Source organism: Corvus hawaiiensis, chromosome 2 (genome assembly GCF_020740725.1).
Source record: "Corvus hawaiiensis isolate bCorHaw1 chromosome 2, bCorHaw1.pri.cur, whole genome shotgun sequence".
Taxonomy (NCBI): Eukaryota; Metazoa; Chordata; class Aves; order Passeriformes; family Corvidae; genus Corvus; species Corvus hawaiiensis.
Genome location: NC_063214.1, coordinates 64,204,299 through 64,228,205, shown reverse-complemented (window position 1 = coordinate 64,228,205; position 23,907 = coordinate 64,204,299). Strand labels below are relative to the sequence as shown.

At 34.2% G+C, this 23,907-nt stretch overlaps 1 protein-coding gene across 13 annotated transcripts in view; it reads right to left on the bottom strand.

Annotated features, from left to right (window-relative positions):
* Positions 1–23,907, bottom strand: part of PCDH17 (protocadherin 17) — a 90,219-nt gene that overhangs the window by 42,786 nt on the left and 23,526 nt on the right. For 12 of the 13 annotated variants that reach the window (XM_048295432.1, XM_048295436.1, XM_048295438.1 and 9 more), the window contains exons 3-4: positions 18,204–18,262; positions 17,865–18,037 (exon numbers count right to left, since the gene is read on the bottom strand). In XM_048295432.1, the coding sequence (XP_048151389.1) occupies positions 17,865–18,037; positions 18,204–18,262 (232 nt within the window). The remainder of the gene's footprint in view (positions 1–17,864; positions 18,038–18,203; positions 18,263–23,907) is intronic. The other variant, XM_048295435.1, reaches the window with a different exon arrangement.

Sequence of the window (23,907 nt, the reverse complement as noted above, 5' to 3'; positions counted from 1 at the left end):
ATGAGACAGTTAAGGATCTCTCTATAATTGATTTGCAATAAATGTGTCTTCTTTTTTTCTTTTCTGTCTTACTGTAATGGCCCAGGAAAGAACTGAAAATGACATCACAGTTCTGCAGCATTTCCACACTTCTGCAGAGATTTTGCTTCTACTTTCTGAATTTTAGACGCTAAAGCTCATATACTTTTTTGGGTTGAAAATTGATAAGAGGAGAGTATATTTTAATTAGCAACCAAGGAAATGTTTGCAATGAATGGAACACATCCAAGAAGACTAGGCATTATGCAAACCGGCACAAGAAAAAGGCTGGTGACATTTGAATTGGCTATGATAATGATTCTTAGATTGAAGACAAGTGACAGATATAGGAAAGCATGTAATCTCAGATAACATGTCAGCTAGAGTGAAGTCACAAACTGCAAAGTGAAAAAGGAAAGAAAAATAGGGTAGAGTAAAAGTTGATGGTATTCAGAGAGGGAATAGCAAAGAAAAACTTCAGTGAATAAAATCCTAATTCAACAGGGCACATACAAATACGTAGCCAGACCAAAATTAAGTATTTACTTGATTCTACACTTTTTTTAAAGTCTAAAATATAAGAACTCCAGAAGCTGATTCGAAGAGAGGAATGTGATGTAACAGATACCTCCCAAAGGTAATAAAAAGAAAATAGCCAGTGGAACCCAGTGTTATTATAATTCCAAGATACAAATTATATAGGAATGATGAAGTACACTGCACTTATAACAACTAGTCAAAGAGTTCACGAGAGGATAAACAGTGCTTACTCGATTTACTTTTTAGCATTCAACAGGCCAGGTGGAAAAAGTAACTACAAGTTACACTGTAATGTTGGCAACTAAGCTCTCAAATTTAATGTCTATAGAAAAGAGAAAGAGAAAGAGAAAAAGGAAAGGAAAGGAAAAAAAAAAGGCTACAGTATCATTTGACTTAAAAAAATGGGAACTACCAGAACATGACAAAGCTTTTTGAAAGGAAATTGAAGAGGACGTCTAAAAGACTAAATGCTCGCAGATGGCAAGCAGACTGCCTAAAGATACTATATTAGGGGTTCAGAGAAACTGTATACTACTTATCAAAAACACTTTTAAAGGACAAAAAAAATAGCTGGCATGGTGAAACAGCAGACTAAAGGAGGCCATTAGGAGTAAAAAGAAACTTTTAAAAAAATGTCAAAATTGTGAGCAAAGTAGGATGAGAAAATGCATGAAGTCCGACAAATAAAATGTTACAATATTGTAGGGAAGTATGAAAAAGATTTTGAAGACTATTTTTTCATGACACAGAAATTAATGAGAGTTTTTACCAAAAAATCAGGAAAAAAAAAAATTAATATCTGCCAGGGGATCAGTGGATCAGTGAGGCTGACGCAGAATCCGCACATGCAGAGTGCTGAAAAAAGATAAGGTCACAAGTACTCCCTCCTCAGAAAAAAAAAAAAAAAGTTTTTGGAAAGAAGGAAGCCAGGGAGATTCCTACAATGCAGATATTTTGGGGATAGAAATGAGTCACTAAAACTACCTGGAATGAAAAGATTAATAGGGTAAAATGACTCCTAACAAATCATCAGACCATATGGAATCCAAGTATGAAATTGGAGCATTGTAACACTATCACTTAAATTAGCTTTGGTATCAAACAAAAGTGAGTAGTAAAATCTGAGACTCTGAAGAGCTGTAGATAGATGCCATGCAATTGAATGACTACGGCATGTGAGATTCAGTGTCAACAAATGTAGGTAACATACATGATGGAAAACAGTAACAACTCTCAATACACAAGCAAGGGACTCGCAAACTGATCTCTGGACAGTTAAATGAAGATGTCAGTTCAAGGTTCAACAAGAGAGCAGTTAGAATAAGAAGGTATCTTGGAAAAGAATAGAGATTAAACCACAAAACATTACTCTTTTAATCCATAGCTGCTGTATCTAGGCTTCTGTATTCGGTTCTGCTCATGCCATGTTCAAAAGAATATAATAGAACTGAGAAGAAAAAAGCAGCAAAGATGATCAAAGTTATGAAAAGGCTTTCATAAGAGAAAAGATTAAATAGACTAAGATTTTTCAGCTTGAAGAAAACACAACAAAGGGAAAATATGAAAAGAGTTTTGAATCGTGATTGTCACTGAGAAGACTAATAGGAAACAATTATTTACTGTTTCTCCTAAAGCAAGAACTAGACGCTGCCAGTGAAATTATCAGGTGGCAGTTTTCAATCAAAAGCAGTGTGTTTGTACACACAGCAAAGCTGTAGAGATTGTTGTGCAGGACATTATGGAAGCTAAGGATCTTTAACATTGTTACACAGAATCACAGAACAAAAATCCTCACAGGTTTGATGAAAAATGTCTTTTTTTATTTTCTTGCATACTTTTCTTTGGACCCTTAATTGCACAGGGCTGTAATTGTCCTGAAGTCTTTGTGCAAACGCTGTAACAGGAAATTCTGCAAGGTGACTCAGATGTTGCATTTGTGTGGATGATTGAATTACCTTCAGCTGCTGTAAGTGAAGGGCATGCATATAGTAGAGTTGCCCTAGACTGCAGGATGAGTTGGAGTTTGTTACATCACGTGTAACTTCCACATCTCAACCCTTTCTAGACAGAGTTGTTTTCACATGCTTTTAAACCTCTACAGATTAATATCTTATGTACCAAAGAAAATCAGTGTAGTAGTTGCTGAATCAGTGCTTGCACTGCACCTTCCCAGCAATTTTTATTACTCTTGCTTTCATATCCATTATTCTGAATGTCAGGGAGCTATTTTTAAGTACTTGCTTAGTTCAGGTTAATAAAAGATATTAAATTATCTGCACCAAAAAATTAAAAGTATTCCTTATTAAGAATTTAGTTTCATAAAATCAAATGCATATGTAGCTATCAGCATGACTGCTCCAGACAAGATACATTTTACAATCTACATTGGAATGGTGAGATAGAAAAAGAAATATGGGACCAGAATTATAAGAAGTCACAGAAAGTATACAGTTAAAAATTTCATATGTCCAGTATGAAATTTGCCTACCTTTGCAATAATTTTTTATATGTCCACTATTATTACTAAGTTACTGCTTTAAGCTCAAAGTCCTTCCTTTTCAAAATCTGTTCCATTTTTCCAGCAATAGAATAATCATAATATTGAATTCTTATACTTCTCAGAGTGAAATTTTCTGATGATAGTAAATAAAAATCTTAGTTAACTTTCAAAAAGCTGAGGGATCTAAAGTCCAAATCAGAAAGAATATTAAGGGATTAAATTGGCTCATATTAGCTCTATTGATACAAGGCAAGGTATAGAGATATTAAAAGCTGTGTAAGGATGTAAATTTAAGAAATTTTGACACTATTTTCAGTAATAAACACTTTTGCTTTCCTGTTCTGAAAACTAGATAAACTTGAATATTTTGTGAACTACAAATTTAGCTGTGAATAGCAAAGCATAAATTATTATAAGAGCACCTTAATGTAAATTACTGTTCTCATAATTTCTGAAATAGCAATCTATAGTCATTGAAAACTGTCTACTTCACATTTTCACAAAAAATCATTATGTCTTTTATTTTAAAATGGGTGGGGCTTTTTTGTTTGTTTTATAAGCTACTTCCCTATTTTTTCTTCCTTTGTAAAAGTAGTTAAATATTAAGGAAACCAACCAAACAAATATTTTGTTGTGGGTAAGAAAAAAGTAAACTAAACCACCAGAAAAAAGTACTCAAAGTAAAGTTCTCCTTTAGAGAGAGAGAAAAATAATCCAGATAGGATGGTTACTCCACTACTTGTTTTTATGTTAACAAAGCCAAAAGAGCAAACACAAAAGCAGAAGACAGTCAAAGGTATTTGAGTGATGTACAATATAGAAGATTTACTTTCTGAGATAGTCCTGAGAGGCACTTATAGAGTTAAATACTTGTTATTAGGGTTAATCTGTACATGAGAAGGTGTGTAACATATTCCTGTCAACTGTGTTCTATTTGCCAAAAATGCAGTTCAGTCTTTCTCTGTGTGAGCCTTGCAAGAAAGCAGACTATGTTCTCTAGCAATAACACTGATGCTGAATAGCAACTTGTGAGACCAGATCTATATTGTGAAGCTTTTCTGGCAAAGATATGTCATCTAGAAGTGTGAAAAAATATGACAACCCCATTTCTCACAGCTATTTGGCAGAAAACTCTGACATTCACATGGTTATAGGAATATATATTTAGTTTAGTTTATTTCTTTCAGGGACACAGTGCAGAAAGTTTAGAAGGAGACCTCTCTGTGCCAGCATGTGCAACATCTCTAGCAGCTGGCTCTGGAGTTGAGAGGAGAGTGGCAGGTGTACTCATGGAGATAAACCCCACCATTCCATAATAACAGCACACCCTACAGTGGGTGTGATAGAATGGGATAGACTTGAAGTATCTTAAACGTATATTTACTTAGATTTAATAGGATTGCTACTGTATGTTTATGAAATGCCAGTTGATTCTTAAATGTATTTGCCAGGGATTAACAGCTATTTCAGAACCCTTTGCTATTTAATGAACATACAAGAACAGCCTTAGATGTTATGAGGAGTTAGGTTTAACAAGTTCATGAATTACTTCCATTCACCAAATGATAAAAATTTACTGAAGATTAACATTATGTAAGGTACCGATATTTTACACAGAGATTAATCCTTAAATTAATATTTTTATTCATCCCTTGATATTCAATTATCTTAAATTAAAACAGTTCCAGCAGTAGGATATATATGTTAATTTATTTTGATTTTAAGAAGTTCATATGATCTAAGACCATGCCTTTCCTTTCTTGTGAGTCATTTCAGTAAAGCACTTCAACACATAGGGCTTTTGAGAAAGTTGATCTCAGGTTCTAATTTTAAACCTCCAACACACTATACTACATTGCTTCTGGCACTAGAAATTTGGTCATAAGAATTGAAACCAAAGGTGAAGTTGATAAATATTAAAGCAAAGCATAAAAATTATGCACCTGACACAGTCACCTAATTTTGTGAGGGAAAAAACAGTTCCCATCTGCAAATACATGGGAGAAGGAACGATGGCCATGCAAACAGAAATCATATTTCTACCATGGAAGAGAGATTCACCACCTCTACAGAATGATTGATGAAATGGAAAAGATTTGCTGAATAAATTTCTGATGATGTCTCCAGAATAAACTTAGGCTGGAACAATTAACACCTATAACACAAATAAGAAACACAGAAATACAAGACTTGTAATAAACAGTAGTCAGTTTGCAAAAAGCTCGTTCCCTCAAAACCTGAGTGGAAATTCTTCTTTCATAGGTTTAGGTGTGCAGAGTTATTTAATTCTATCTCAGTTAGTCATCTTTTACCTACAGTAAAAAGGATGTGATTCATCTTAAACAGGTCAAAGGAATCATACGCTAGAAGTACCTCACTCTCCTCAGTAATTCTATAGAGCTCATCAACTAACTAATTACAAAGAATCATGGTAAATAGCTCAGATGTAGGTGAGATAGTAGGTGAAATGATAGGGACGAGGTTCCTTAGAACTTGTGGCTGTTCTTTCCTTCAACAGGGTTAAAAATGTAGAGGTTTGGGAAGCTTTCTTTTCCTTTTTTTTTAACTAACAAACCCTTCAGGTATTTCCAGCTTGTTGTAGTTATAGAGGACTAAATATCTAGAAGAAAACCCAAGTTTCAAATCTATTTTGGAAATGTAAAAATCCGTCTAAATGAAGATGCCATTAACTTGAATATCCTGGATTTCATTAAAATTTTGAAGAGTATTTTTAGCTGTCTTAAACTTATAATTTTAATTTTTTTCCTATTTTCCAGAGTATTATGTTCACACATCTAAAGTAAAAATATCATCTAAGTTTTGTGAAAACTTTTTTTTAATACAAAGGTTTATGCAAAAGAATTATATTACCTGGCATTGGATTAAAAAGACAAAGTTATATTTTGTAGATTTATAACAAAACAAAAAAAAACCTGGCCTAACTGTGTTGATTTAAAATGGGCAAGGTGGTACAACTCTGCTGACCCTGATGAACTCCTGCAAAAAAGCAAGCACCTGTCTGATATGAAATATATTCTAGTTTAGAATTATTTAAATGCAGCTTGTCTCTAGGAAAATCACAAATTTTTATCACTTTTGGCAGAGAATTAAATTTAACAAAAGAACACTACTTCTAATAGTAGGGCAGTTTCTTGTTTCTTAGGAAATCTGAGTGTGTTTTGATTGCTTGTTTGTTTGTTTTTTTCTCCTGTGTTACATGTTGTCTTCCCACACTTGTAACTTCTGTGTTAATATTTTTTCTTCTTCTTCTTCTTCCTCTAACTCTCTCTCTGTCTTTTCATACTTCTGCATATCAGAAAAAGACATTTAATAAGTTTACAATAATCTGAGCTTCTACTGACATCTGAATCCGTGTCTTTAAAGAATTTAAAGAAATCTTTAGGTTCTAAGTAGCAATGAAGTTCTCAGGATTTAAACACTGGCTTATTTTGCCATACTGATGAAGGTTACACATCTCCTGAAATCACTGTAAAATAATGGTGAATTAGTGATTGGGGCAAGATTTCTCAACAGCAAAAGGAAGGTGAGTTCACACTTGCAGGTAATTGTCTATCCTGTGTTTGAGAAGCTCTGTTCTTGTGCCAAAATTTTAGCAACATAAATGTTTCTGCTATTCTCCATATACTAAGAAAAAAATGTGAATGCACAGAAAATAAAAAGTATAAAATTAAAAATAAAGGAACGAGAATATACATTAATAATAAAGAATGAATAAACAGACCCTGAATGTAACAAAAATATGGATGCTTTTGTGTAAAGAAAAGGTATACATAAGAAAAATTCACAATTTCATATGTCATAGGCTTAAACACCTTGTGGGATTTTATTTTCACAGTCAATATAATGAAGAGAGAAAAATTTGAGAGAAGTTTTATTTAGGAAGTCCAAACCACTTAACTTACTTTTTTATTGCAAACATGAAAGCCAAATAAAAAATACCTTTTTTTTAAAAAAATAATTTTTGTATTCCAGTTCAGAAATGTGCCCTGGTTATTCTTGTGGTCTGGTACCCTTGAGAAGTGAAAAAGCAGCCACAGAACACTGGCAAGTTAAGCTGAGTTTAAAGCTTTCCTCGCAGGAGTAGCATCAGTGTTCAGTGTAGCTTTTTTCCTCTGTCCTGCTCTCCTCCATGCACTTCCCCTCAAGAAGAAGTAATTTGTGTTTGAAATTTATGTAAAACTTTTCTTACGACAACAAAATACCATACGGATAAGGGCCAGAATCCTTGCTTCAAGTCTAACTAGCAATATTGGAAAGAAATATCGCTTGTTAAAACTAATCACAGACATGAAATGCAGGAATATTCCATACAGTGTAGGAATATTCCACAAAGTGTAGGAATATTCATATTCAGCAGCACACACGTATCCAATACACACTTCCCTGGGCCATGAAGATTACAGATATGCTGCAAAAGTCTCTCCACAGGGTCAGAACAGACACAGCTCCATTTCTGTTGCTGTTTTCTTTTTATGTTTGATTTGGACCTTGAAAGGTTGTTTGGGCTCTGTAGCTGCCTAGAGATCTTGTCAATGTGCAACCTAAGCTGCACTTTTTATGTAAGAACCGCTTTCATTTGTTCAAATGAAAATTGGGTCAGATAGTGCTATACATTATTAAATAGATATTAAAAAACTTTATTTGTAAAGGACTGCTTTTCAATTATATACTCTATTTAAATCTGACAGCTTTTGCCTCAGAATTATTATTCTTTCCAAAACAAGTTTTATGATGAAAATTGAGTGTTTTGTGTAAACAGATTTGTGAATTGTTCTCATAGTTGCAATTTTAAAAGAAGCAAGTGTAAAGTGTTTTAAAGCATTAAAATTTCTATACTGTTAAGATATAGATTTATATAGATTATAAAATTAAGTTTTCAGGGATATCAGTTAGTGATGTCTTATTTGTAATTTATGAGTATGCATGTGGACATATATAAACACACACATACTGCATATACAATATTACAATATTAATAATATTGCATTAATAATAGTAAGAGATATAAGACTAGGCATTTTTTGATATGTAATTACGTGAACATCCCTGCTAATATATATGAAAAAAATTATGTATTAAAAAGTTGGAGGACTAGAGTCCTAAATTTAAAAAATACCTATACTTGTCTTAAATAAAGGGGTATTACCTGTGCCACAGTGTGACTTGCTTGTACTGGGCATATGCTCTTCTCCATTTCATGCTGCAGAGGGGAGCAGATGGAATTAAATATAGCTTGGCATGCAGCACAGGGGCAGCCATGGAGCACTATTTTTTAGTACCACGCAGGCATTACCAGCTCTATATACATTAGAGATGAAACACAGAAAAGGGCATGTCACCTTCAGGAAAGGGTAGCAGTCAGTGAACATCTGTTATACATGCAGTGTTCCCTGTAGAAAGAACTGAAACGTGATGAAATATGCATCAAAAGTTCCCTATGCACTGAGGTACATTAAGTCCCTTTCAAACCATATGAAGCCCACTTGGGGAAGGGAGGTTATTTGAGTGCAGCAGCTGGAATAGGAGAAAGCAGCAGCAGGGAATGGAAACCAGCTGCTCTGCCATTCTGAAGATCGGCTCGGGCAGTAGGTGCACAGAGGCTGATACATGGCATCGCGTATCACTGATGTACAGAGACTACACAAAGTTTCACTAAGTTTCATTAATTAATTGTTCTGCAGCTCTGTCTCTGAGCCAAATCCATGTTAAATGCTACATATTATATTATAATGTCAGGTATTATTGTTGGGAAGCACTACGTAATCCACATGCCTTGCAATTCTCTAACATGGTGAGTTCTTCCAGATGAAGATGTTCAGAGACAAGAGGCTGCAGAACAGATAAGAGCAAATATTCTTTTTCAGTATGTTTTACTCAGGATTACACAGTACAATGCATCCCCATATTTAATTTTGACATCATAAAAAGCAGGTCTAAAGTGGATCCTCTGGCCCTGGGTAGTTTAAAATAAATCTAGATTATCACTGACAAATGTGTATTTAACCTTTTTAAAAAATCTCCAGGAAAGGGTATTCTTTGACTTACAGGGATAGCCTGCTTCAGTGCCTACACATCTTTATAGTAAAGTTCTCTCTCAAATATAACTTAAATACTTTTTCCAGAAAATTAAACAAAAAGAAAAGAAAAGCAATCACAATCCTGTTTATAACAGTTTTATATACACAAAGACCTTTATTATGCTTCACCCTAGTCCTTGTTTGTTTAAACACACACAGATTCTAAACAAACACTTCTTTCAAACTTCAGCTACAGGTGATGTTTCACAAACCTCTATTTTCTGCTGTTATTATACCTCTTTTTTTGATTTTGAATTCTTCCAGATCTTTCTCTAAAATATGCCTACAAACTGTGTACTGTGGATATATCCCTAATTAGAGCATGCTGCAACTCTGGCCCAAATTAAATTAAACCACGTTTCTCCCTCTGGAAACCACGGCATCGGAGAAAAGTAGTATATAAACAGAAAAAAGGCCATGAAAAGGACAGTCTCTATTAGTGTGCACAGACATTAGGAGATACTCTTTGTTCCAGAAGAACAAAATACAATTAGTAGTATTGCAGCTAAAGTGTTGCTGAATGGAATAATTAACTCCTGTCTCTTATTTGAGACACTTCTCTTTTGTCTTCCCCAGCTGGACATAGAACTATTGATAAATACAATTGTTGAGATTTCCATCTAATATGTATCGGCTTTAAGTCCATCTGCAGAACATCGCTTCTTTTTGGTAAAAAGAATGTGGCTAGAATATGCAATAGGATTTTGTTAAATCTTGTCTACCATTGCTGTTTATCATATCTGTATTTTCTGCTGAGTCAATAAGAGGAGATACATAAATCATACAATGATGATTTAAAATGAGGCAGAGAGAAGATGTATTTATTTTAATGATCTCCTCTATATAACTGAATAAACACACATACCCTCATATATATGTTTTTTTAAAACTCTAGTTCTGTGTAAGCTTAATTAAAATAAACCTGTAAGTACACCATGCAAGGACTTTTCAGACACAGAGTAAGAGACAGGAATAGACTCTCCAATCCTGTTACAATGGTTTCCTTGATATCAAGTATCCATCCAATATATGAATATATGCCCTAAAATATTAATTAACAAAAGTAAGCACAAGTAGAGAACATCCATTTGCCACCCAGAGAAATGCATAAAGCCTGAAACTATGAAAACTCTTTATTTTCTGATTTCCTTGTTTCAGAAGTTGTTGATCTTTCTATGCCCCCACTTTTCTTTCAATTTATAAAAAGAATCTGAAAAGAGGAAATGTTAGCTGAAGATAATGATTTTGACATAGAAGGACCTCATCTTACTGAGAACTGCAAATCCTTCTCTTGCTCCTCTGGTGGGAATAAAGTGAAAAGATAACTTATGGATTCTAAGCCTTCCAAGAACAAACTGCAGTACAATAACTGTGCTCAGCCCCAGGAAAGGCAGTGTCAAAACAGAAAGTACTGAAAGGATGTAATGAGATTTGCACTAGTGACAGGGGAGGGATATTCTGCTTTGTTCCCTCTGAAGTAAAGCAGAAAGAGATGAGCACCAACAGCTACAGCACCCAAATATTAGAATCTCAGATACGAGACTTATGATAATAGACTTATGATCTTGAAGTGTATGGCATGAATTAATTTGCAAATAAGCTCATCAAAGAAACCTCTTCTGAAATTTATGAATACTTTTATTGGTGCAGTCACGAACTTTTCAGATGTTAGTAAGGACATATCTAAATTGGTTCGATAGTGAAGCGTCCAATGAAAACAAACCACATCAAAAATACCTATAATTTTCAACCACTGAATTAATTTTTAATTATAAAATAAGTAGAAATAATGTGGAGGAGAAATTAAATTACCTGAAAAATGTGGCATAATACACCAAATGGTGCATAGATGAAGTTGTGCTGAATGGCTGTAATCCCTTTGAGTCAGTGACATGTTTGCATGTACCAATGCATAAAGTTCTTTCTGTATGTTTTGAAAGTCAGTTATAGAAATTTGCCCCCTAATCTTTGGTTAAATGCATTAATTAAGTTGGGATATGCTGTTCACAAAACTTCACAACTTACCAGGTGTAAGATGGCAATAATCTGCCAGGTGCTGAAACGTGCACCTGATTAAAAACCCAGTTTGGCAAAACACAACGCTGGTTGAAATGCAGGAAAATGGGCAATAACAGGCAGCAGTAATAGGCTAAGGCAGTCTGAGGCAAACTGTATTCACTTTATGTATGTCACTTTAGCTGCCAAAATATTTTCACCACTTTTCTATTTTGTATCAACAGAGGCAGAAAAATCGTGAGGCATTAAGTGAATCTATCTCTTCTCCATTAGGATACCACTTCACTTCCTTTTCTGACTTTTCTGTTCTTTTAGGACAAACATCTGCTTCCTCAAACTTCCCCTTCCTTACCCAGATAACCTTGCTTGAAAACCAAAGCTGCTCATATACTTGTGAGATGAGCACACTATGGTGAAGCTGTGCCTGGGAGCCCTCCCATCTGTAACGAGGAAGCACCAAACAAACTGGACTCTGAAGCAGTCACACAGCTTCAATCACAAACCTGAACTTGGTATAAAAATAGCTGAAATCTAAAAGATGAACTTAAATTGGCTGGTAGACTAGGAGATTTTCTAAAAATAGAACCTAAACCATGAGAGATATTCAACATAATATTCTGAGTGAACAAAAGTTGGCAGATATGAGAGTTTTTTCTTTACTTTGTATAAATCCATCATATAATTTGCTTTATACATTATACAGCAAAAGATATGTCATAGATTACTGCAAATTAACATGAGAAAAGCTGACAATCATCTGTACGTCAAAGGCAACTGACCTGTATTTTTCTCTCTAGTTCATTAACTTAGGTTAGAAGGCAGAAAATAATTCTGATCTCTCAGAAAAGGGAACTACAGAATGTTTGCATAGTTTAGCTCAGCCCAGGTAATGAAATCTTGTGGAAGTGTTACCTAGATCATCTTTAAATGCTTGAAATCAAGATACTTAGAACATTTGAAACTTTTATTAGTTTCCTCTGACTAAAAGTGAAATAAGTTAAAAGTTTAATACCAACTGAAGTTTGAATATCACCATTCACAAGGACTTATAAGAAGTATGAGACCAATAATAATGCTGGTAATTCTCTTACATTTAGGAGTACTGTTTCACTGAACAAAGTACTCACAGCAGAAAAAAAATAAAGAAGTAATGTCAGTTGCTCGAATGTCATATTGAACTTTTTATACACACTGGAGTAGATATCAAAGAATGGTCTTATTCTTCATAAAACTCTGCAATTCTACCTACATTTTTAATCTTAAAGTCTCATTATTAGCATAAGGCCAAAATCAAATATCTCCAGCTTGTTGATAGCAAATTTGGTCAATCAGAAACAGGTACAGAATAAATAAGTTGCCTTTGACCTATGCTAGTCCTCATTAGGATCATACATGTGCTTGCATAAAGCACAGAAACAAAAAAAGAAGAGAAAAATATAAAGAAAATAACAAAGAGAAGCAGAAAACCTGAGACTCAAAAAGTTATTTTGTGTGGGCTTCAGGTAACCATTTTCAGAATTTTACAGTTCTAGAAACAGATTCTACTACTAAGACATACTAAGAAAAGGAAGGAGACCCTCCGTACAATTAAGTTGCTCTGATAGCTTTCCTAGAAAACAATTCATCAGATGAAATTGAAAAATGGGTACTGCGTGCAAGTAAACAGCAAGTTAGCATCTTACCTGACCATGTTAGAGGTAAGTGAGTTAGAAGGGATGAGAGTGCTGGACATAAAGACTCTTAGGTGGTGTCAGAACGAGAAAGGCAGTCTGACAGCTATTCTGAGCACTGAGAGAATGTGATTGATGTTCTGTCCAGGGGAAAAAAACTTATGGGAGGAAGCATTGTTGAACAAAAGATTTCACATGTTGTGTCAGTTTCTGGGGACTCTCAGCCTCTATCAGTTTCTCAGAAGAGGCCATCACCAGTTTTGCAAACTTTGAAAAGAAATATTTCTCCACAATCTTTTTTTTCTATTATCTCATTGAGCTGGTGTATTCATAAAGAACTCATCATCCCCAATGGCATAGAAAGCATTGGTGATGATGTCAGACAGCAGAAATGTGCTTGATGAACTTTCTGGACCTATCAGTCTAGACTGATTCTAACTCAGTTAAACAGAATGGATTTTAATTATCCAACGGATTCGTGCAAGATTATGCCAGGAAAATTAATGGATAGTCCAGAAAAATCTTGGTAAAAATTTTTTGTAGTTTCTGCTCTGCTACAGATGGATAATGTAGAATATTTGATTTTTAGGATCAGTCTTGTTTAGAAATAGAGACTACAAATGAACAAGTTACTACACACTTCTTATGTGAACTTGTTCAGTGGGCAAACACAAGGGATAACAAACAGTATTCACAGAGATTCTCTAGCACTGATATAATTTTTACTCCTAAAACTTGCATGCAGATCTGCCTCAGTTGTGATGCAAACGTATTTTTGTTGTGATGAAGAAAGCTATTATATTTTCAAGTTACACTTATTATCACTTTTTTTTTCATGCAGATACATTAAATTCCTTTTATACTAGTAACTATACCCTAGGCTAAAACGGTGCTGTTTTACAGAGAAGCCTGATGGGCAATCTTGGTCCTAAAGGAGAAGATGACAACTACGCTGAAGAGTTTCCTTTTACCCTTCCTTCAAGCAGCCGCCTCTGTTTTTTTCTTTATTCTCAGGATCCACGCTATTGATAATGAGGCAACAGCATATGCAGAAATGGCTCTTCTATGGGATGCAGGTGTGAATGGCAAGAAACTGTGTTGAAAGAAAGATGCAACGCACAGTGATAAAGCAAAAATTCAACAAAGCTACTGAATTTGGAAATATTTGATCCCTTGAAGTTTTTTTTGACAAAGACATGAAAGTGTAGACTTACACTAGAACAAGAAAACACAGACAGCAATAAAAACAGAAAAGAAAAGGAAAGTAAAAATTCCTGGGAAAATCTAACAAAGACAATAATTTATGAGTAACTATAGAAAAGTCCATAACTCTCTATTTTTTACTGATTATAAGGTAAGCATATGCAGGACTCACTCAGAAAAGCATAAAATTAACGTTTCACTGTCTTACTGCTCCCTTGTAGATATTATTGTTTATGGTTTATGATATAATTTTCAGCTTTGGATATCTTTTAAAGAACTATAGATTATTGTTCTGATTCTTAAACCATACCAAACAAAACAATTACTCTGTTGTTTAAATGCAAAAAGTGAATATTACATGCTACTACTTCAAGCAAAATAAACAGGCAATTTGACAGATGTGTTTAAAACTATTAATTCTTGTAAGACTTCTAAGTAGGGTGATCTCAAACTGTCCAAACTAGTGATAGGGTTTAAAGTATCAGCAACAGAAGTGGAAAAAAAGACAGGTAAATAAAACAAATTTATCCCAAACAATTCTGTTAAAAGAGTAGCAGGCATATGGAACAAGCTGTTTAGTAAGACAGCTGATTAAGATAGCATAAGTAAGCTTAAGAAACAGCTAGATATTCTTATGCAGAAAGTGGCTTAGCTATCACAGCAAGAGACTATAAGGCTGAGATAACTAAAGTGGGACGTGCCTATTTTAACACAAGACTTACTATCGTATAACTTTTAAAGTTTGGGGGTTTTTTCTGCTTTCCTTCCATTAAGGCCATTCCATAATAATTTCATTAATTATTAAATTAATTATAGAATATAATATAATTAATTAATAATTTGCGTTGTCTTTCTTATTTGTGAAAATGTTTAAAATCACTACCAGACAAAACTTGCTATCTGAATATATTTTCCTTGAAATCAACTATTTCAATAGTAAACTGACAGGCTCTATCATTCACTGTTTTCATCAATTTAATTAAAATCATAAAGTAAGCTTGATTGCTTCCTATCCCATGCTGAAATCAGAAGACATCTTTTCTACAAAATTTTTTTCATAAAATTTCCTACTTCTCTGTTACTGAGAGATGCACAATTGCTGTAGCGCTACCAACCTACATTTTATCTCAGTATGGCCTTTTAATTTTCAACTATCTAGGCTATAGTTGCTCAAAGCTGTCATCAAAACACTGGTACAACTAGCATTCTTATTACTGCCATGTGTAGAATTGGACATGTTCCAATAATGTTTGGAATTACGTGAAGAATATGTCAAACTTAAACCTAACTCATTTTTAAATTGACTCTCACATCAAGATCCTGACTTCACAGCTAATCCAATAATTTTTCGTTAATGTCAGAAGATTTAATAATTGTATTGTTTTAATAGCAGAAGAGAAAGTATTTTAAATATCTTTAAACAACAATAATCAAGCCTAGAACTTGGCTACCAAATAGTGAATTCCCATCCCTGCATACAACCCAGAATGATGACAGAACCACAACTTCTGATATTGCTTCAGGCGTTGCTGGAGACAATTGTTTATAGCAAGCTTTCCATCTCCTTTTCTGAGAAAACAATTTTTCTCTAAAGAAAAATTCAATTCTTTTTCTATCCTAATCACATATATCATATTTCTTACCTTCCTTCAACTTGGCTTATGACTAGAGAAAGCAATTTTATTTCTCTTGTTTCAAAATAGAAAAATTACATTGGGCTAAGACCCCTAATCATACTAAGCTTGATGACAAGTAATCATTGATTTTATTGGGAACACCACATAGCACCACATTTGTTACTGCAATGACCTGAAATACCATAAGGTGCTTGATGCAGGTTCAGTTTTCATAATGTGACAATGATTTTATTACAGCACACTTGAGACGGAGGAGTTCATTCAAGTAAACAAATTTATATCATTACCATTTGTAATTATATTTGGGAGGAGCAAAAGAAATTTTTTTTAAAAAGGAAAAAGTAGTTTATCTCTCTATCCCCATTATTTTTTTTCCTCAGTAAAGAAATTCACATAAACACCCACTGCTGTAGTTCAGCGGCTGACAATACCTAACACCCACAATTCAATATATGCTTACTAAGAACATAAGGAATTCATAGGAGCAGTTGGAATAAATTTCCTTGATGAACTGGGCACCTCATCCAGGTATACTGACAAATGTAAATCTGCATGTAACATTTTGAATTATAATGAAAATAAACCATGGGAAGAGTTGGCTTAATATGCTTAGTAGACTGCATATATTTTGACCAGAATTGATGCTGCTGGACAAACTGCAGTATTATGAACACTAGCCATACAGTCCTTTTCTAAAATAAAACCCCCACATTTTTAATCTGAGTACTAGATAGTTTCCTAGTGAAACTTTAAAAATTTTAAAGCTCTTTCATGGCTATACTCGATAGATGGAAATTCAGAATTTTTGTCTTTTTATCACACAAAACTGAGAGAATAAGACGCACGCTCAAATAGCTTCTTTAAAAAAAAATCCTGCACTGCATCTTTATACAGATCAATGTCCAATTATAAGCAGAGAGTTGCTGTGGCAAAAGGTCAGGAAAAAATAATCTTTCCAGCATTTATTACTTGGAAAATAAGGTCACATATGAGGTCAACCTCCAAATGTATACAGAATAAATTATATTGCAGCATTCTAAATATTCTACACTGCAAAAATTATATTGCAATCTCAACATAATCAGAAAAATGAAGTTGAACATGTATTTTCTGATGATTGTACTACAGATCAGACAAAGCTAAGAGGCAAAAAATCCAGGTCCAATTAATCAACAACTACTAAAAAGCTTATCATATATTTCTGCTCAATTAGAAATATAACTTCTTATTAAGGCTGACTGATTTAATAATTTCTTAACTATCTCTAACAGTGAATCACCTTCCCCACAACAAAGTAAAACAATGGGAAACATACAAAATATTTAAAAATAATTAAGTAGTGCACGTCTTTATTGCTTACGGGGTAGAAGCAAAGCGAAAAGGCAGAGAATGCTAGAGTGCTTTGTCTGCCTGATGCTTAAAAAAAAAAAGAAATGTATCTTTTGAAATAGACCTCCTAATTAGATAAAACACATCTGGGAAAAAAATGAATTGGACACAGTTTGAGGAAATAAATATGCTTGTTTGGCAGAATGAATGTTGGCAGAGACCATTGTCATTGTCCTGATAGAAGTAATTTTAGTTGTTTCACAGACACTCTCAATCTTTGGTATCTTCATGGAATGTGAATGAAAGTATACTGAAAATCAGATTGTATTAGTATTTGACACTTCTCACACTACTCTTAATTGTGAAATCAACACTACAAATAGGAAAATGCATCCATGAAATGAAAACATCTTCTGATTAATTTTTACTCTTGTCTTCTATCCAAAGCATTTTCTTTTCCTCTTCTCCAAACTACATGAGGAATGTAAATGACTGGCATTCTTTTATCTGTTGCAGTCATGTCTAGTTTGAATTTCCAAATCACACTTTGACAGAAGGACTTTATATAATAAATCACATGCAATGCCAGTGGAGATAGAATACATTCTAATCATTTTTAAAAATACTAATTTTTTTTTTTTTTTAATCTTCTTTGGACACTTGTGGTTTCATTTCATGTTCATTCTCAAAGATACTGTGTTCTTTGCTCTGGGCTAGTGACAAGATTTACTGTTTTCTGTGATAATATTATAAGTGGGCTATTCCTCCCTGATAACCCACAACTGCAATACTAATAGGTTGATAAAGATGGTTTAAAGTTTATGTTTTTGTAAGCATTGTAGGCTTCACTCACCTTGTTCAAGTGGCTGGCTTTTAGTTGAAGTAGTTTTCATCTTGAGTGCCTCCCTAACAGACATGTCACAGCAGGAGCCTTTGTTAGTGTCTTGGTCACTGTCAGCCTGATCACTGTCCCCATGCCCGCTGTCCCTCAAGCTGGCTCTTTCTGGATCCTTGAACGTGGAGCTACTGAAATATATATTAAAAAAAAAAAAAAAAAAGAAAGAAAGAAAAAAAAAGAGAGAGAGAGAGAGAGTTGTATTTACTTGTTCTAAGTTGAATTGTACTCTCTGGCAAAGCAATTTTGACAAGAATGCAAATGGGGAAGCCAAGAAAGTTATTTAATAGGCCTTACCTTTGAACAAACTGCTGCCTGCTGCCCATGTAATTGGGCTCTGCGGGAAAATTGTCTGTCTGTGAAAGAGAAGGAAAAAAATACGTATAGTTGTACACTGGACAAATCTCCTGCAGAGCAACAAGATTTCCTAGAGGAGAAATGATTAATAATTCAAAAATTCCCTTAATCTTCAGATTTGTACATTTTAATTAAATTGGAAAATGCTGGCATGTAATTATGTGCTCAGAACAATTAAATGATTCCGGTCCACAAATTACCTGCTAAAGTAAACAATGAGGCTCCAATAAGTGGCATTCTCTGTTAGTAACCTGACAGATGACACTGTTTATGCTTTTTCATTAGATAGATATTAAGACTGATGGTTATTGAAAATGAGAGAAAAAAATGCTTTTGCATATTAAAAAAGTGAATTATTCAATAATACTAATTTTTAATCATAATTACATCATCTACTGGGATTCTGAAGCTCTTGCTGCTGTAATGCAGCTCTGTATACTGCTATATTACGCTTGAATTGAAAAAATAAACAAAAAATCAAGAAAATTTATGGCTGATTAGCTGTGGGGTTTCTCAGATGCTACTGGAAAAATGCAAGTATAAAAATATTTGGATTTTCTCTCTTTAATTTTCATCAGTATTAATAGCTATGTCAGAATAATGAGAACCACACATGCAAACAAGAACATTAAATGATCACTGTTGACAAGTAGTTTTTAAAAGAAGATACTTTCATTAAGCCTGTCGTGTATATTTTTAGCAGCATGAGCCAAGTAACTGTAGAAGCAGAAGTATTAAAAGGATCCAGACCAACATGGAGTCCTGCCAAAGGGAACTGAATTCCCCTTGTATCATTAGCTGAAGTTCTTTGGGAGAAAGAGAGACTGCATCATTCAGAAAACTCCGCATACTGTACATTCACGCACGTCACTTCTTCTTGCAGCTGACCTAGCGACAGAGCTTCTACTGTTTTCTGCATCACTTCACATCACACCACTATGCTTCGCAGCAGCTCCGGCTTTCGCAGCAGCATCCAGCGGATCAGGATCCGTAACACAGGCAGCACTCAATTAATGAAGCTGAGGGCCCAAGGTTTAGTGTCACATAGCAAGTGTTTACACAAGTCTGACTGATCTCTTAGATATTTGGGTATCCCTGCCACCCCCTGCACATTTTTTTGTCTTTGTTTTGGTTTTATCAGTAGGAGAAATTAGAAATTAGAAATACTTGCAACGACTTTCATGGTTGGAATATTTGAGCTTGGAAAAGAGGCAAAGAGTTTTATCCAAAATTTAAGTCACTGCTGTTTGCAGCAGAAATTAGGCAGACACCTGTTACTCCCAAGGGACTTGTGAAATAAATGTGCTTGTATACCGTGGATGTCTTTTTGTGTTTTAGAGAAGGGATGGAAAATATAGAACCATCTTCTGTTCAGCATGTATGTCAATGTACACTGTACTTCCAGTTTCTAAATCCTTTAGTTTTAAAAATAAGATTTTAACCCACATTATGTTCACATCCATCCTAGCTTTAGTATATGCAATTAGAGTAAAAGTTCATCTTCACATTTAGTATATATCAAGTCAGAAAAACAAACTTTGAAAACAAAAAAAAAAAAGAAGGAGGTGTAAAGATTAAGTATTTCAGCATTTTTATCTGTATCTCTCCAATGCAGCACATCATATTTTGGAAGCAGCTATAATTCTGCTGTTTCTTTTCTTCTCACAAGTTTTAAGCTACTATCTGTCTTTTGTGCAGCGACCCTACCTATATACACTCATATACAATCATTATGACACTGACAGAGTCCAGTACTTATCAACCTGAACAAACATTTAAAACTGCAGAACTCATGTCTGTTTTCTATGTCTAATATATCAAATAGAGATATCCAGGAAAACTGACCTTATGCTTTTACTTACGAAAGACATCTGTCTCCTCCTAAACACAGCTGCTACCAGAATCAACATTCCCATTTTTTGAGATATTGGCAGTCAAAATGCCTGCTATAAACTGCCTTATTCTCTGCCATTAAAAAAGTCAGACTTTTGCTCTGGAAATAGTTATAGCTCCTCCTTTTCGATGGTGCTAAGAACTTAACTATAAACTGGACTACTGTAGGAACCAGTCATACTTTTTGTCTCTGCATTTTCATAGCAAAAAAACATTTCACACATCCTGGATGAGCCAATACACAGATTTTAAAATAGAAGCTATGACCACATCTTAGCTGCTGAGAAATTCTGTATTTATGGTAATTATTAATGACCTTTAACTAGATAATAATTTGACCAATTACCTTCATACTGTATTTTGCCACAATACAATGAAGTGGGTGCCATGGTGCAGCAAGTTCATTATTACAAAAGAACAAATTTAAGTACTTGATGATCATATACGGACACAGAGCTTGGAGTTGAATACTGTTCTTTCTGCTCTAAAAGCATTAGTCCTTCTATGAATTATGAAGGTATGACGCTTATGTTGAGATGTAACAGCACTCTGAGATACAGGCAGCAAAGGGAGTACTGTTTCATGTATGAAAATATCTATTAAAAATTGTGATAATTAAAAAAATTCCATTTTAAGGCTTGGCAGCTTGGAGGAATCTTAGAAATGTAAACATCTGCTTCACGATGGATGAGAGAGAGAGAGATGAATGTCTAACATGTCTAACTCCCTTAAAACCTTTTCTTTTTTTTGTAATCTCAGTTGAAGTGACAGGTCATATACTTAAAATTTTTACACTTTAATGTTTATGGAAGTGATATTACACATTCCAGCTCATGCATTAATCATACTTCTTTACATTGCATAGCTGTAACTCTAAGAAACTAACGCTATTTTAAAAATCTCAAAAACCTCTTGTTCTTCTCTGGATATACAGCCCTTTCTAGGACAACAAAATCACCAAGCCTCTGGACCTTCAGTTTTAAGGTAGGTTTCAGTTCACCTGAAGAAAGCCGCTCTAAGCTAATCAGCTAAGATCCCTCAATGTGCTTTAGAGAAATACAAAATATCCCATTTGGTCATCTAGTGTTAGGTACATAATACTCCTGGGGAGTATTATAGCCATAGGGGAATCTAGACAACCAGCAAGATGTGCAGTGCAATAACTAAAGCTAAGTAAGATGCATCATGTCAGAAGTGAGTTGCATGGAATTGCAGTTTCTTCATAAATAAAAAAAATTATCCAAATGACAGCATCATTAAACTCCTGAAGAATAAAATAAAACAAACTCCACCCTCACTCTCACCCTCCTCTCAAAAAAAATCTCCAAGAACAATCCATCTCTAAAAGTTACCAGAGTTAAACAGTAAAGAAACATTTTCTATCTGTGTGATTCAAGGCTGAGGGCTGGAGTACCAATTAGGTCAGCAGCTACCACAGCACAGGTTCTCCAGTAGCAGGACCAGAGAACCAGTTAGATACCAGAGAATTATAGTCTGTGATGTCAACCTAACTGTCCAAAGCTGCCTTAGAGGAGTGGTCCTGGTTTTACAGCTCATTTTCACAGCTTAGTGAAACCAACTCATTTCCAAGGAGAGTATGCTGTTAAACCATTCAACAGATATTGTTTTCTGACAGTTGCTACAACAGACCTTTACAAATACTTTCTTCTATCTGTTCTAATATGTGGCTCTAGATTAAATGTGAAATTTTAGGAACTCTGTCATTAGTGTAGTGTTGCAGAAAGATGTCAGGATTTCTGTACACACATTTGATACAGTTTTCTCAGAAGATGAAGCTCATTTTAAAAAGCCATTTAAAAAGAGGTCAGATTTAAATTTAAATTTAAAAAGAAAGGGTTACTACCATTCGGAAAATATCGTACAGTTTGATTTTGTTACCTTTTACTTCAGTGAGTTGAGGAGAAGGAAAATAAAAGAAGAAACAAATTAAACCTGTGCAAAATACAGTTTTCATAGAATCATCGAACAGTTTGGGTTGGAAGAGACCTTAAATATCATCAAGTTCTGCACACCCTTCCCCATCATGGGCAGGGATACCTTCCACTAGCTCGGGTTGCTCGAGGATCCACCCAGCTTGGCGCTGACTGCCTCCAGGTATGGGACACCAACAACTTCTTGGGGCAACATGAGTTGGTTGGATTTACTGGTATGAAATTTCAAATGCAATGATATAATTGCTAAAGTCTAACAATGGGACTTTGAAAATCATTAACTGGCCAGTGTTTGCACGAAAAACACGTAGAGTATCTGTCCAAGTGCCATCAGCTGTCTACAAAACCACTCATTCTATTAACCTCTCAGGGCTTGTATATTATGACCACATGAGGACCTAGATAAACTAAAATTGTCACTAAGTATAGCTCTCACATGGTGTGTTTCGAATACTGAATTTTATAGACTCAGAAATAAAACTATTCAAAAGTTTGAAAGTCAACTGTTAAGTTTCTACTAATTAATTCTGGAATGGCTATGGTATCCAAAAGTTTAATTTAGAGAAAGGAAAATGAAAAATTATAGCCAAGAACAGAGCATGAGAAACAAATTCTTCACAGGATCCATTAACCTTAAATAAACGCATAAGAAAAAAAAAAAAAGAAGTAAAAACCTAATCACTGGAAACAGTTTGAACCAGCCTGGGCCAAGCATTATACAATGAATTATGGAGAATATTTTTAGCAATGGGCTATATTAATCTCATCCCTTTTTTATCTTTTCATAAATTCATGTTCATAAGGTATATGTGTTTACTTCTGTTGAAATATTATGCCATTTTTATAAATATAAAGAAGTTCTACTGCGGGTCTGCACACACTATTTTTTTTTTTAATTTGGGATTAAAATTACAGCACTATATTAATCAATCAGATTTCAAAAATTCTACTATTGCTCAGTAAGAGAACAGCAGACGACTTATAAAGGCTTCTGCTTTCAAGAATTCCTGCAAGAAGCAGACTGTCTCTTAAAAATTAGAGGTTCCTAGCTATTTTTTTCTTTCTTTTTATTTTTTAATAAAAATTTTTTATTACAATTTTGAAGATTTCTAGCCATATTTGGTGTATTCCATACTGTTTGAAAAAAATTAGAGAATTTTTTTTTAAAGAGTGTGAAATTCAACAGGTCTGTCTAAGGAAAAAGATTTTTTAATCAATGGCTACAAAGAAAAAGAGTAAGTGAGAAAAAGAAGATGGGGAGAGAGAAAGAAATTCAATATTTAAGTATTCTTGATAAATTATGTCCAGAAATAATTGTCATATAAGGGAAAGATGTACTCTAAAATTTGAAAAAAAAGGACTTAGGCATTAATCAGATTTAAGAATATTAGACAACTAGAATATTAATAAATTTTTTTCTCAGAATTAAACCAAGAAGTATCACATTTTCTGAAATGATTTAATGCAACTCCATTTTATGTAGGTGTTCATACCTGGAACTATAATAAAGCAAAATGTCTTTGCTGACTCTAACTTCTTTTTAATTAAACATTAAACACAAAAGTGAAATGAAACATCTCTCACCTTTATCAGACTGCCACTTAATATCTAACTCAAGCATTTTCTGTGCCTTTTCTTGAAAAGCTGAATTCCAAGTATTCACCCTTCCCCCATGAAACAAAGATTTTATATAACGGTAATTTCTTCTGGAGGCAAAAGAATTGTATTCTGCCAAATCGAGTTTTGAAAGAGCAGACAATTGTCTTCATTTTGTTAGGAACAGTGTGGGTTCAACATAG